Source organism: Muntiacus reevesi, chromosome 7 (genome assembly GCF_963930625.1).
Source record: "Muntiacus reevesi chromosome 7, mMunRee1.1, whole genome shotgun sequence".
Lineage (NCBI taxonomy): Eukaryota > Metazoa > Chordata > Mammalia > Artiodactyla > Cervidae > Muntiacus > Muntiacus reevesi.
In genome coordinates this window covers 87226620-87239869 of record NC_089255.1, presented here as the reverse complement: position 1 = coordinate 87239869, position 13250 = coordinate 87226620, and the positions used below count along the sequence as shown (strand labels likewise).

The 13250-nt window shown below is 43.6% G+C and overlaps 1 protein-coding gene across 7 annotated transcripts in view; it reads right to left on the bottom strand.

Moving 5' to 3' along the window:
- Positions 1–13250, bottom strand: part of NRXN3 (neurexin 3) — a 1687603-nt gene that overhangs the window by 392367 nt on the left and 1281986 nt on the right. For all 7 annotated transcript variants that reach the window (XM_065940342.1, XM_065940340.1, XM_065940341.1 and 4 more), the window contains one exon: positions 12062–12243. In XM_065940342.1, coding sequence (XP_065796414.1) covers positions 12062–12243 — 182 coding nt within the window. The remainder of the gene's footprint in view (positions 1–12061; positions 12244–13250) is intronic.

Genomic DNA, 13250 nt, shown 5'->3' with positions numbered 1-13250 from the left:
TGGTAATTCTTGAAAGTGCTATGCACGATGTCAGAATAGAACATACCAACATTTCCTCTTCTTTCCTTCCCCTAATGCTGTGGACAATAGATATTTAATCCTCTGAGCCATAGTTTCTTAATCTCTAAAACAGAAGTAATCTCACCAACTTGACAGCGTTGAGAGAAGCAAATGAGCTGCCATACACAAAGTGCCAGGCACACTGTCTGGACAATAAATAAAACAGCAAACACAGCAGGGATTGCAAAACCATGCCTATCATCTGGTCAGAACACTAGTTTGCAATCGCGGAAGTCAACTGACGGAGTTCATTTCCAAAAGGGTTTAGTGAACCTAAGTACTGCTGCTTGCATTTTAAAATGGGCTGGATAATTTTATGCATCACTGCCACCCAAACTAAGATAACGATCAGGGTAATCAGATTCCATGTTTCACTGCACATGGTGATCACCAGGATCAGGGGATTTCTTATTTAAGGAGCTGTAGCATGACCTTAAATCCAAACAGCATCCCTTAAAGTGATGCTACAAGGGATGAGTGACAAGGTTGAGATGCACACCCTCTGAGGAGGACAGGAAGTCATGGGATCTGGCAGTGGGTCAATCCCCATTTTGCCTCTGACCGCCATCTGCCTGGCTGCTAACCTTCCTATTGAAAACTACAACCATAACCGTTTTAGCATCGTTTAGGTGTCATTCATAGGTTTCCAACCACAAACTCCTAGGCATCAAGAGCTCAGGTGGGTGGTGGGTGTGTTTAGTCGCTAAGTTGTGTCCCACTCTCTGTGACCCCATGGACTGTAGCCCTACACCCCATGGGATTTCCCAGGCAAGAATACTGGAGTGGGTTGCGATTTCCTTCTTCTGGGGTCTTCCCAACCAAAAGATGGAACCCATGTATCCTGCATTGCAGGCAAAATCTCTACTGCTGAGCCACTGGGGAAGCCCCAAGCAGGTGGTATGCATGACAATATTACTATGAAAATGATCTTATTTAATTTTGTAAGTCTTTCAAGGGTAACCAGGCACATTCACAAGCATTCTCTCAATCGGCCTTGTCTACCATTCTGAGGCTGGCACTATCTATATCTCTACCGTCCACCTGAGACGCCTGCTGGCTGGTGACAGAGCCAGGACCAGACGCTGTCTTCTGGCTCTGAGTTAGTCATGCTTATGACAACCACCAGGAGAAGAAACACAAAATGACTGATGAGAGGGCCAGAGTGACAAATGTTAAATGCTGTGAAAATCAAGAATAAAGACAAAGAAGATGGCCCCACAAAGTGATTTCAAATGACAGAGGTTTGACTAAATATATGGGGGAGAAAGAAAAGAGTTTTAGAACTATTTGGCTTTGAAAACCTCTCCCAAGCTTTTTGACTTCTATAAAACCTCACTACCTAGGTCTTCCCTAAACCCCTGGTCTTTTCTTTCTTAGCTTCCTTCCTTTTCCTTCTTCCTCTTGTAAAGGTAGGTGCATATTTTCCAAGTTCCCACTCACTTATCATCTTAGAGATCTTAGCAGTCCTGAATCCCCACCGTCACTGCCAGACTGAGCACCCTCAAGTCCCTCTGTCTGGGTCCTCTCCCTCGTCTGAGTTTACAACATGCTTCCTATTGGGACTCTCTGCAGATGGACTTCTGGATGCCTTATACTTGCAAAACCAAAGTCAAACTACGATTTTATTCTCAAATCTATTGTTTAATGTGTCCCCTCTTTCATTGTTTTTGAAATCATAACCTTCCCAGGCTAGAGATTCCTTACTTCTCTCTCTTTTTTTTTAAATCCAACCAACTAGTGATACCCATTGATTCCATCTGGGAAATGATCTTTTGTTTTATCCTCATTCCCTTCATATGATCATCAACATAGAATAAATCCTTTAAAACATTTTTTCTGGACCACTTGAACAATTGCCAGCTATTCATTTTCCTAAAGAAAAGAAAAAAGGAAAGTGAAGTTGCTCAGTTGTGTCCAACTCTTTGCGACCCCATGAGTTGTAGCCTACCAGGCTCCTCCATCCACGGGATTTTCCAGGCAAGAATACTGGAGCAGGATGCCGTTTCCTTCTCGAGGGGGTCTTCCTGACTCAGGGATGGAACTTGGGTCTCCTACATTGTAGGCAGACGCTTTACCGTCTGAGCCACCAGGATTTTCCTAAAACCCACTGAAAAATATTATTTCGACAGAGCCAAAATAACCTTCCTAAAAATTAAGCCTTGGGGATTTTGTCTTCTACTCAAAAACTTTCAAAAGGGCTTCTCACTGCTTTCAGAACCAATCTGTCAATATGGCATTCAAATTCTCCCCATTATAGGTTCTCCCCACTACAGGCCTAAAGTACCTGGAAATAAAAAATAATAATAATAAACTTAAAACATTTCTGTCATTAGTTTAGCATCTACTATGGACCAGAAAAAGACTCATGAAACATTTTTACGCATTATTACAAATCTTTACACAGACTAGCCATGTAGCATTATTATTTTATGTGTGTGTGTGTTAAGTCATGTCTGATTCTTTGCAATCCTATGGACTGTAGCCTGCCAGGCTCTTCTGTCCATGGGATTCTCCAGGCAATAATACTGGAGCAGATTGCCATGCCCTCCAGAAATGTCAAATAATTCACCCAAGGACATAGAGCTGGTTGGAAGCAAAGCTGTATTTTTGAATCATAGACCACTTGCCTCTAAAACTTGGGATCTTTCTGCCATTCCACAGTCTGCTCATTGCCTCAAGTCATTTATTGTGGACAGACTGTATACCTAATTTGAAAATACAGCTTGCATTCTCTTACTTTGAGGTTACACTCACGCTAGCATCTTCATTTGGCATGTTCCCTCTCCAGATTCCACCAGTCAAAATCTGACCCACCCTGTCCATGCACATTTCTTCAGTGTCAACAACCAGTAGTATTCTTATCTTCCTTGGTATACTGCCCATCTTTCCTTAAAACAGAGCTTGTATACAGTTTTTATTTCCTTCCTTGAATGTTTCACATCTCCACCAACTCCAAATAAATCACAATTTCGTAAATATGTGTTGAATTAAAATGATCACTGCTACACTTTCTACTCTGAAACTTTCATTAGGGGCGTAATAGTAATTAAGAATCAGAACTGGATCTGAATGCCTGCTCAGCCGTTTATTAGCAGTGCTAATCTTGGGAAAATTCGCTAGCTTCATTAAACATTAGTTGCCTCATTTATGAAGTGAGGATATTAATAGTGACTACCTCACTGAGTAGTTGTGAGCTGATAATAAAATAAAGTAAACAAAATCTTTGCACAATGTCTAGTACCTGGTCCTTTGTCAGTCAATATTTGTGGCAAGTGATGGCAATGGTAGTCATGTAAGATGAACTCTAAAGATACGGTCCGAAATAAATGTAGGAAATAATCATCTATGCCATTAAATTACCTGCCATCTTATAGACAATAGAGTAGAAAAATAAACTGAATTAAAAGAGGTGAACTAAGGAGTCAAGCATAGAATAGGAAACATTTTAATTGCCAATCATCTCCTCTCATCCTGAGTATTCTGAACTGACTTTGCGATGAAGGTTAGTTTGGCCGATCAGCAGGGCTTATCTAAATGTCTTTAAGTGATCCTAGGTTCCAAAGGTGTCATCTCAGGCTGGGAAATGACAGGTCTGGCTGTCAGTACCATCTTTGAGGCTAATACAGTTGTACAGTTCCCTCTGCCATCTATCAGGGAAACACTAACAAGATGAAGCAGCCCCAGCGACAGCATCAGGATCTAAGCACAAGAGGCTATGGGGTGGGTGGCTAATGAATTCCCCAATCAATATGCTGAGCTCCGAGCCTTCTGAACGCAGCCAGGGAGCTAAGATCCATCATCTATAGCTTCAGGGCGTCAGTGAGCTATTTCTTGCCCTGGTGCACTGAACAATACTCCAGGAGTAATGACTAGTAACAGTGTAAGCGGTGGGTCAATGAGATAATTCATCTAAATGATGGTGGTAAGGCAGGGCTGTCACTAAGTCAGATGAGCCCCAGCACCCACGGGATGGTGCCTAGGGTTTGCGTGCTTGCTGCACTTGGCATTCATCTGTCAGAAAAGCCTCTGCTACTCAGAACTTGTTCAGTATTTGATAACTGCAATAATCTAGGATATATGCCACCAGGTTGGCTTTAAATCAGCAATATCTTGATGCTTCCTTAGAATTTTATATTAGTTAAGTTGGACTCTCAAAGATCTGCTTAAAAGTCCATCTATTAATTAGGAGATTAAATGCATTGTTTCCTGAGTTTAAAAAAATGTTAATTGAATAAAACAATACCAAAGCTATCCATGATTGAAAATGTACTATATGCCAGGAGCTATATAGTAAGAGTTGTATTCACATTATCTCCTAAATGTGTAGAAAACCTAATTTCTCATATTTTAATTACCATGTTCTTTCAAGTCCATTAGCTCTATGTGAGCCAAGGCTGATTACAGAATTCCCAAAACATAGCAATTAGCATGGCATGTAAAAGGCACTCAATTCACATATAAAGAATGCCACTCAGGAGCTAAACTCTCTTCATTTTGACTTTCTAAATTTATATTATATATATGCATTGATGATTCTGAAACAGGACTGCCATCAGTTAACAGTCAAAGTGTCAGTGGTGTCAGTGATAAATGAGAAAGATATGGTCATTTGGCCTCACTTCTCATAACTGTCTCCCAGCTATAAAATATTTTCCACATGCATTGTCAACTCAATTTTTCCAGCTATATTACTGTACATTTCATCTGTACACTAAATTTATCATTCATTTTTCTTTTATGTCTGAGGACTCAAAATTCTATGAAACACTTTTTATCTGTATATGTGCCTTTATGCTTCCAGTCTCCTTGACAGCAGCAGCTACTCACCTCTGCTCAATCTGGCTGGACCCACACTGGGATGTTCTTTCCAGCCATGACTGTTTCTGGGCCCTACTGATGCCCAAGAATAGGGTCAAGCCCTCTAGGTCTTTATCTGATGCCCATGGTGGGTCTCAAACCACTTTCACACCATCCTCGTCTAGGAAGATTTGGCTCTCTTGATGGTCCTGCTTGCTGTTACTGTTTTCTTCTTTTCCTCCTCCCTCCATCCCTGCCCCTCCTCCCCACCCCCCTCCACCCCTGGGACCACGACCACCACCTCCTCCTCCTCCATCTCCTTCTTTTTGCAAGATGAGCTATGGTTCATACAATTGAAGAAGGAACTTTAGGGCAGGATGGACTATGATTTCACAGGTGAGTACAGAGCCCTTTGGAACATGAAGGACAGTGGAAGCACAGTGCATTGCCTCGTGACACTGTAGGGACATCATGGGCTACAGTGAGGCACTGAGGATGCTGCAGGGGTCTACTCAGTCTATTGACTCAACCAGGGCTCGCTCAGCCAGAACTGGGTTCTTCACTGCATGCTAACAGGACCCTCCAAACGTCTCAGCTGTAGATGTGAGTAATTCAAAAATTTGCTTTTGATCAGATAAAATAGGAATTTGCTTGCAGAAATTGTCTCAGTTGACTTCAAAAACACTTAAAATGAAATTCTGCTTTTCAAGATAAAACACTTCCTTCCACTACTTTTTTTTTTCTCCAATGAAGTCATCACCTGCTAGATATTTCATCAAGAAAACTACCCTTCTCTTTTCATGCAGTCCTTCGCCAATAACAACTTCTGAAAACTTTATTTCATCTGAGCCCTGGGAAAATCATATGAGGTCCTCTTTATCGGTGCCCATTTTAAAGAAGAGAAAGGAGAGGCTCAAAGCAGTGGAGCGACTTGCTGAAAGCCAAGTAGCTCACTCTGGACATGGACAAGTCTTCCAACCACAAATTAAGCACATTTTTCTACTACGGCATTTTGCCTCTCAACACCATGCGTGGAATCAATGTCAACAGATTTAGATCAAAACATCTTGGGAACAGCAAAGATCTGAGAAAAGACACACATCTTGCATGCAGGTGCTGCCTCTGATTCAGCTTACATAAGCAGTCACTCCATCAAAACCCCCCGCCACTCCCTTCTCCCACCTTCTCCTCCAACTACGCCAGGCTGGAGCAGCTAAGCTGGGAGCTGCAGAGAGGGTCCCCAGCAGGCCCTCTCCACAGAAGTGGCTAATGATCTGGAAAAGCTCCTAAGCCTCGAAAACCCAAAGAGGCCTTTTTCACTAAGAACAAATAGCAGCTGAAGGAAAAGCAGAGCCAGCCTGCGGCACGCAGCACTCTGTGGGAAGCGAAATTGCAGCTGGTGGATACTTTTGTTGTTTCCCTGTTCTTTTTCTCTTGACTTGTGTTACCAGTCTTGAACGCCAACACTACCCTGGACTCCTCTGAAGATTCCTCCACGTGCCGTGCCTGAACCCAATCCAGTTCTGCCACTGGCCAAATCCAGAGATGAACCTAAGCTAACAGCCAGCCAACTTCACTGAAGATCAACCCAGAGGTTGATGGTTTACTGCGAATATCCCACACACAGACAGCCAAGTGAAACATCTGGGCCAGCAATTTATAGATGCAATAGATGTGAGCAACAGACCATTTATCATAATTCAGCTCTGCTCCCATTTTTCCTCCAGGAGTCTTTTCAAGTGCTATAAATTATGGAAAAATAATACTATACAAGCCAAACTTAATAAATATCTGATTTCCCAAACTTGACAATGAGAGAATACCATCAGTCTTTTTTATTGGTTTTGGTTTTTTTTTTTTTTTTTTTTGGAAGGAGGTATTGGAAAGAGAACACTGTGCCCTTGCAAAAAGGGGGTCAATGTGAACAATAACCCTTTCTCTTCTCCTTTGTTTTATATAAGTGTCTACATTGTAAGTCAGGAAGGAAACAGTCGGGGAAGGTTATAGATTCTTGTCAAACAAAACAGGTGCCCTGACACATAAATTTTCACTGTTCCTGAAAGGCTCATAATTAAAAAATGAATCCAAGAGGATTTACTGTAAATTACACACAGAAAGAAGAAAATTAATAGGATGCCTTTTTTACACCCTGCATTAAACTACATAAAGAGAAGCTAATTGTTGCCCAGTTCTCCCCATCCTTCTGTTTTTCAGGTGGTGAAAGGAGACTGTCAAGAGTTTCACGAGATCAATGGCAAGTTACTCATGCTAATCCTTTCTCCGGTGATATTCAGTCTAGTCCCTATTGTATAAAGAAGGTGACTGTAACATAAGACAGCTCCATAGACACAAGGTCAGTAGGCAGATGTCATTCACAACGGATAGCTTCTCTCCAAATACTGAGCAGATTAATTTCTCAACAATAGATTTCAATGGAGGGAACTTATATTTGAAGTAATGATTTGTAAAAATCCCTCTGCCCTACGAGACCCTCCCTCCATAGAATTTGATTTCATGAGCACACATTTCAGCAAAGATTTTTTTGCCTTTGTTAGACACATCTCACCTATGATTTCATTAATATCATGATTAGTAATTGACACAGAAAATAGTATATCACGGATGCATAAACCAAAAACGAAGAAACACAAGCTAACTTGAAGCAAAGAGTCTAAATTATTTTAATCTCTTGGCCTTCTCTGATTTTTTTTTTTAATGATCTAATTCTTGTCTTGTTCAACAAGCCTATTTAATTACCATGAGACCCAGGTGACTGGGAAGATGTTTGGTTTAAAAGAAATCAGCCCAAGAAGGAAGAGCCCCTGTTCTTTCAGCAAGAACAACAGATAACGTGAGCAAAGAGTAAAATAGGAAAACCTGTGCCTACAGCATCTCTCCAGGCCTGTGTGGGTATCCCTTTCTCTGTACCAATTCTTTGTACCCCAGGGCAACAAAGCCTTCATTCTGACCAAGCTGTCTCCCTGAATTCCTGCCACTCCCCCATGTCGTATGTCCCCAAACTAGTCATTCTGATTTATTTCTCCTTCTTGCTCTCATGAGTTTGAGTAAGCTTCGGGAGCTGGTGATGGACAGGGAGGCCTGGTACGCTGCAGTCCATGGGGTCGCAAAGAGCTGGACCCGACTGAGTGACTGAACTAACTAACTTGCTCTCAAACCCTGTTAGAGTAGCTGACTTTAGCCTGGTGGGGGAAGGAACATAAGAAGCTGACTAAAGTAATTAGTCAATGACTCAAGGGCCTCCAGAGGAATATGAGCTGAAAAAGATACCTACTTCCCCAAAGAGTTTTTTAGGTGTGGTGACTTTAGGATGGCAAAGGAAGAGATATGGGAGACTGCAAGCGTGTGAAGAAGGACGGTGAAGCCTAGAGGAAGTGGAATAAATGGGCAGCCCGCTTCAGTCCTTACAGCCCCGCTTCCACACAGGTGGCAGACAAGGATGGTGGAAGCCTGAACTTCCACTCGCTTTATTTGCCTTCTACTCTCGCAAATCCTCCCAATGCAAAGCTTGCATGGAGGGAGCAGCACTCAGAACTGGCATGCAGGATGACGTTCTCCGCATTCCTGCTCTGGTGTCTTGACAACAGGCAAGTCTTGTTTTAGAGAGTGGTTGCTCATCCTGGCGTCAGACTCCCCAGTGTTCTTGGGAGAGAATTTTCTCTTCCCTCAGATAGGTTAAGTTGGGGGTAAAAAGGGCTTCTTCCAAACACTGTGTTACCACTGCTCAAAAAGTCAGGAATTCCTAGGAATGGTCTCTCGCAGCAGTTTACAAAACACAAATTCTCAATCTCTCCCTCATGTCTCTCTTTCTCTCTCTTGCATGTGTGTGTGTGCACACACACGCTAATTTCAGAGTTTAAACTCTTTTTCTGAGCAACGTATTAGCTTGACAACCACTCAGGAGTAGCAGCAAGGTACTCTTGGTTGTTTCCACAATTAACACCCACGCTCGAAGAATGCAGCTCTGCCCACAGAGGACCCTGGCCAGAGCCCATCTCTGGGCAAGTGTGTCCTCTCGCTCACGCCCACTTGATTGTGTTTTCCCTTGGCCCTGGGATTTACCCTGTCTTCACATCCTCTTCACACCTGTCATCGCTTTCACTGGTTCTCTTCTCCAAGGGTCACTGCAGGGGGAATGAAATCCTTTGCTTCCTCTCCAACCCTTTCCACTCTGAGTAATGGCCCTTACATTCCTTTCTTTCTGAGTAATTTTCTCTAGTACAAGGAAACAGATTGTGTTTAATAAACAAATCCATGTTTGACAGATAGTGAAAATCACATAGAATTATCTAGTAGGCATCTGAGGCTTCATTTTCCTGATGCAGCTACCTCAGTGTCCAAAGCAAGAGGCTGGATTTCATCAAGTCCTTTGACCTTCTCTTCACTATAGTAAGGGACCTTCCCTTTCCTCTGCCCACTCTGATGTCAGTTTTAATCACATATTCTTTATATCTCTCTGAGGACGTTTGTCCAGTCTAGGGCAGTGGTCACCAACATACAATCTGCAGCCTGTTCTTATAAGCACATTTTTATTGGAGTACCATCACATACACTTTCTGTCTCTGGCAGACACCAGAGATATTGCACCTGCAAATAAAAGATGATTTGAAATGAACACACCAGTGAAGGAGTCCCCATGCTCCAGAGGGCCAGAGATATGTCAGGTCCATTCCAGAATGGTGTTTTTTTTTTTTTTTCACATCATAGGGTCCCTTTTTCTTTTCTCAAAAAATGCCAGATGGCATTTCCTAACCCAAGCTCTGAAGGAGAATCTGTTGGAATTTTCCAGAATGTTTAAGCAATGAGAACATCATGGGAATCAGTTCACAATACCCAAGGGGGACATTCTGATGTAAAATTTCTTGTACGCTTGCTTTTAAAAAAGAGATCAAAATGGACTGCTTTGGTTCTCCCTAGGAGTTCCCAGGATCCTCATATCCATTTTATAAAAATGCTGCCAACTCCAAGTAAACTACCAGAAAATAAGAAAATGTTTCTCCTGAAAGTGGAACTGCTTTACAAAACACAAATGGGAAGAAATGGATAAACCAGCAGCACATGATTGGACTCGAAAAGGATGCTCATGGCTGTGCCAAATCATATTTTTCTTAGTAAGTCACACTGAATAGAAAAAGAAGATAAATCACCATGAAAATGCAAGTGAACTGGTAATAATAGCCTAGTTATAGCTGCCATGAAATAGTCATTAAGTTATATGCAGCATAAATCTCACAGAGTTTTGTAAATTATGGTGGTTCTTAGAGGCCAAATAAAGATAAACTGTACTAACTATGACTGTGTTTCTCTCTGCTCCTTGGCATGACTTTTTAAAAGGCTTGAGCTCAGGCTCAGAGCACCATGTGGAGCCTGAAGCATCTGAGGAAGTGTTAAAGGTTCACGGCTCTCTTCAAGACCCCTCTTCTGCATTTTGAAGCCGATTGCTTCTAACCAGTGCTTCTCTGCCTTTCTGAACAGAGTCTTGGCTTGTTTTGGCTCACCCTGAGATCAGACACCCAGCTCAAGCCTTTTCCTTCCAGCTGCTTCTATTTCCAAGGCCTGGTGAAGAGCAGGTGCTGGAGAGGCGCACTGTTTCCAGGGCTGAGCTTGCTGTAGCTTCCAGCCAGCCACCACCACCCCAGAGCCCAGCAAGGAAATCTCACCCCACTTTCCTCAGTAGATGCACACGTTAGCAAAACTCACATTCAAAGATTACCAAGAAACGTCCTTTCTCCTCCTTTTTGGAGGTTGGGGATAATCCCCAGTTGCCTTTTCTTCTTAACTGCTTTATCCCCCCTGCTATTTAAACTGAATTCTTATTGCTCCAAATTAAACCCATTCTTTCTAGCCTTGTCACTGCTAACTAATGAGAGCAATTCCTCTCTTTGCTCTTGGTGGCTGCACTCTGGGTACTTATGGATGAGAATCATATCCTTCTCTAGCCTACTTTCCTAACTGCAGACTCACAGGTGATAAAATGGGTTAATTGTTGCTATAAAAATATTTTCTATCCTCATAACGAAGTAATTTTTTCCTCCAAATCATTTTAATTTCTTTGAATTGCACTGTGTTCTTAATGATCTGCAGTGAGTGGGGGCACAGTCCTATTGGGTTTACATACACAAGCAAAACATCAGATATATAAGACACACACATACACCAACTCCTGGCCATTGCATTGCCTCTGTTTGCCCCACCCACTGTGGCCTCAGTTTTTTCCATGTGTTCCTTACATTTCTACAAGAAAGCCTGCAGGCTTGGGCAGAGGTTGCCCAAGCACAGCCATCAGTCTGTTTTTATAAACATATTTTCATTGCAATATAATCACGCACTTAATGATGGATTGGCCGTGACTGCTTTCACATTAACAATGGCAGAATTGAGTAGCTAGTCAGAGACTGCATGATCCGAAAAGCCCCAAGTATTTCTATTTGGCCCTTCACAGAGAGGTCCCCAACAACCTTTTTGGCACCAGGGAGCGGTTTTGTGGAAGACAATTTTTCCATGGACGGGGTGGGGGTGGTTTCAAGGTGATTCAAAGGCACTACATTAGTTGTGCACTTTATTTCTGACCTAATACTACTGCTAATCTGACGGGAGGTACCCATCTGTGGCGCGGAGGTTGGGGGCCCCTGCTTTGGAGAAAACCTTGGCTGACTCCCAAACGTAGGCGATCAGTGGCACTCAAGATGGCCTTGCCACTTGCACGAGTTGAAGATGAACCATAGCTGGCCAGTCTCTTATTTACACCTAAGTGGAAGTGAAGTCGCTCAGTCGTGTCTGACTCTTTGCGACCCCATGGACTGTAGCCCACCAGGCTCCTCCATCCATGGAATTTTCCAGGCAAGAGGACTGCAGTGGGTTGCCATTTCCTTCTCCAATTTACACCTCAGTGGTCTGCTAAATGTCTCATGGCCAAACCGCACAATAGAGGAAGGAGTCTGGACAGGATGCGTTTTATATTTTCTATTCCCGAGGCACGCTCTGGGCATCACGGTTCACATCCAAGGGGGGAGGGAATGAGGCTTAACACAGAGCACCCCTTAGGTGTGGCTCCAGCACACGGAGGCAAGAATATAAGCACGCGCTCCAGCGTCGCATCAGCCTAGAATGGTCCAGGGCAGTCATCTGGCTCACTCACTCAGACCACCAGGAAGACAAGAGAACCCGGGCCCAGCCCGGTACTCACGATGTGCAGCTGGAGGAAGTCGCCGAGGCCCGGGGCGCTGTCGATGCGCACCAGGATGCCGTCCTTCACGGTTGTGCTGAAGCCCACGGCCAGGCGGTCGGAGCGCGTGCTGGGCCTGTCGTTGGCCGGCCAGGTGTAGAGGATGAGGCCTCCGCTCTTGCCGAAGATGTACGTGGCGCCAGCTGCGGAACCAAGGAGAGAGGGAGCGTGAGGACGCGCAGGGCTCCTCGCCCGCGGCGGTCACCCCCCGAGACCGCGCCGGCCGCGGGGAGCACGACGCCTTCACGCGCCCGGATCCGGAGACCAAGAGGGATGCAGTGCCGGGGCCCAGAAGACGGCCGTCACCCCCCAGTTAAAGAGGCAGGCGGCATGAGCCAATCACAAAGCAGATGCTAGCGAGAGGCGGTCCTCGCGTCTCCAGGTCCCGCTGAACGAGGGCAGAGGGCGGAGAACGTCCTGTCTGAGAGCTCTGCCCCCTTGGGACAAACAACTATCCCATCTTCTTCAGTCTCAGCCCGGACGGCACGGGAAAGGAACCTCGGCCACCCTCTCAGAAAGAAGCCTGGGAAAACCGAGTTACGGGACTCAACGCATTTGTCTATTCCACTCATATTGCTATATAAAAGGTGATAAACATTAATTGCAGAGGCCTTTAAAAAATTAACTCTATATTTTTTCCCCCTAGCTGTGACAGAATACCAGGCAAACCAGATATCTCTGACTCCTTTCCAAACTAAATTTCAAAAAGAAGATATAGGAGACACGGGAAAAAAAATTCAGTTGAATGAATTTTGATCATAACAAACAGCATTCGCTTATGACTAGTAGGTTCAATGGTGTTTTTAATATTTACTTGTGTTTTAGCTCTTATAATTCATATACCCAAGGGTCAGTAAGAATATATTAATTTAAAAATATTTATTTATTTTTTATTAGCTTTTTTTTCATTTATTTTTATTAGTTGGAGGCTAATTACTTTACAATATTGTAGTGGTTTTTGCCATACATTGACATGAATCAGTCATGGATTTACATGTGTTCCCCATCCTGATCCCCCCTCCCACCTCCCTCCCCATCCCATCCCTCTGGGTCATCCCAGTGCACCAGCCCCGAGCACTTGTCTCATGCATTCAACCTGGACTAGCGATCTGTTTCACACTTGATAATATAAAGAGGAAGAAAAATAAGG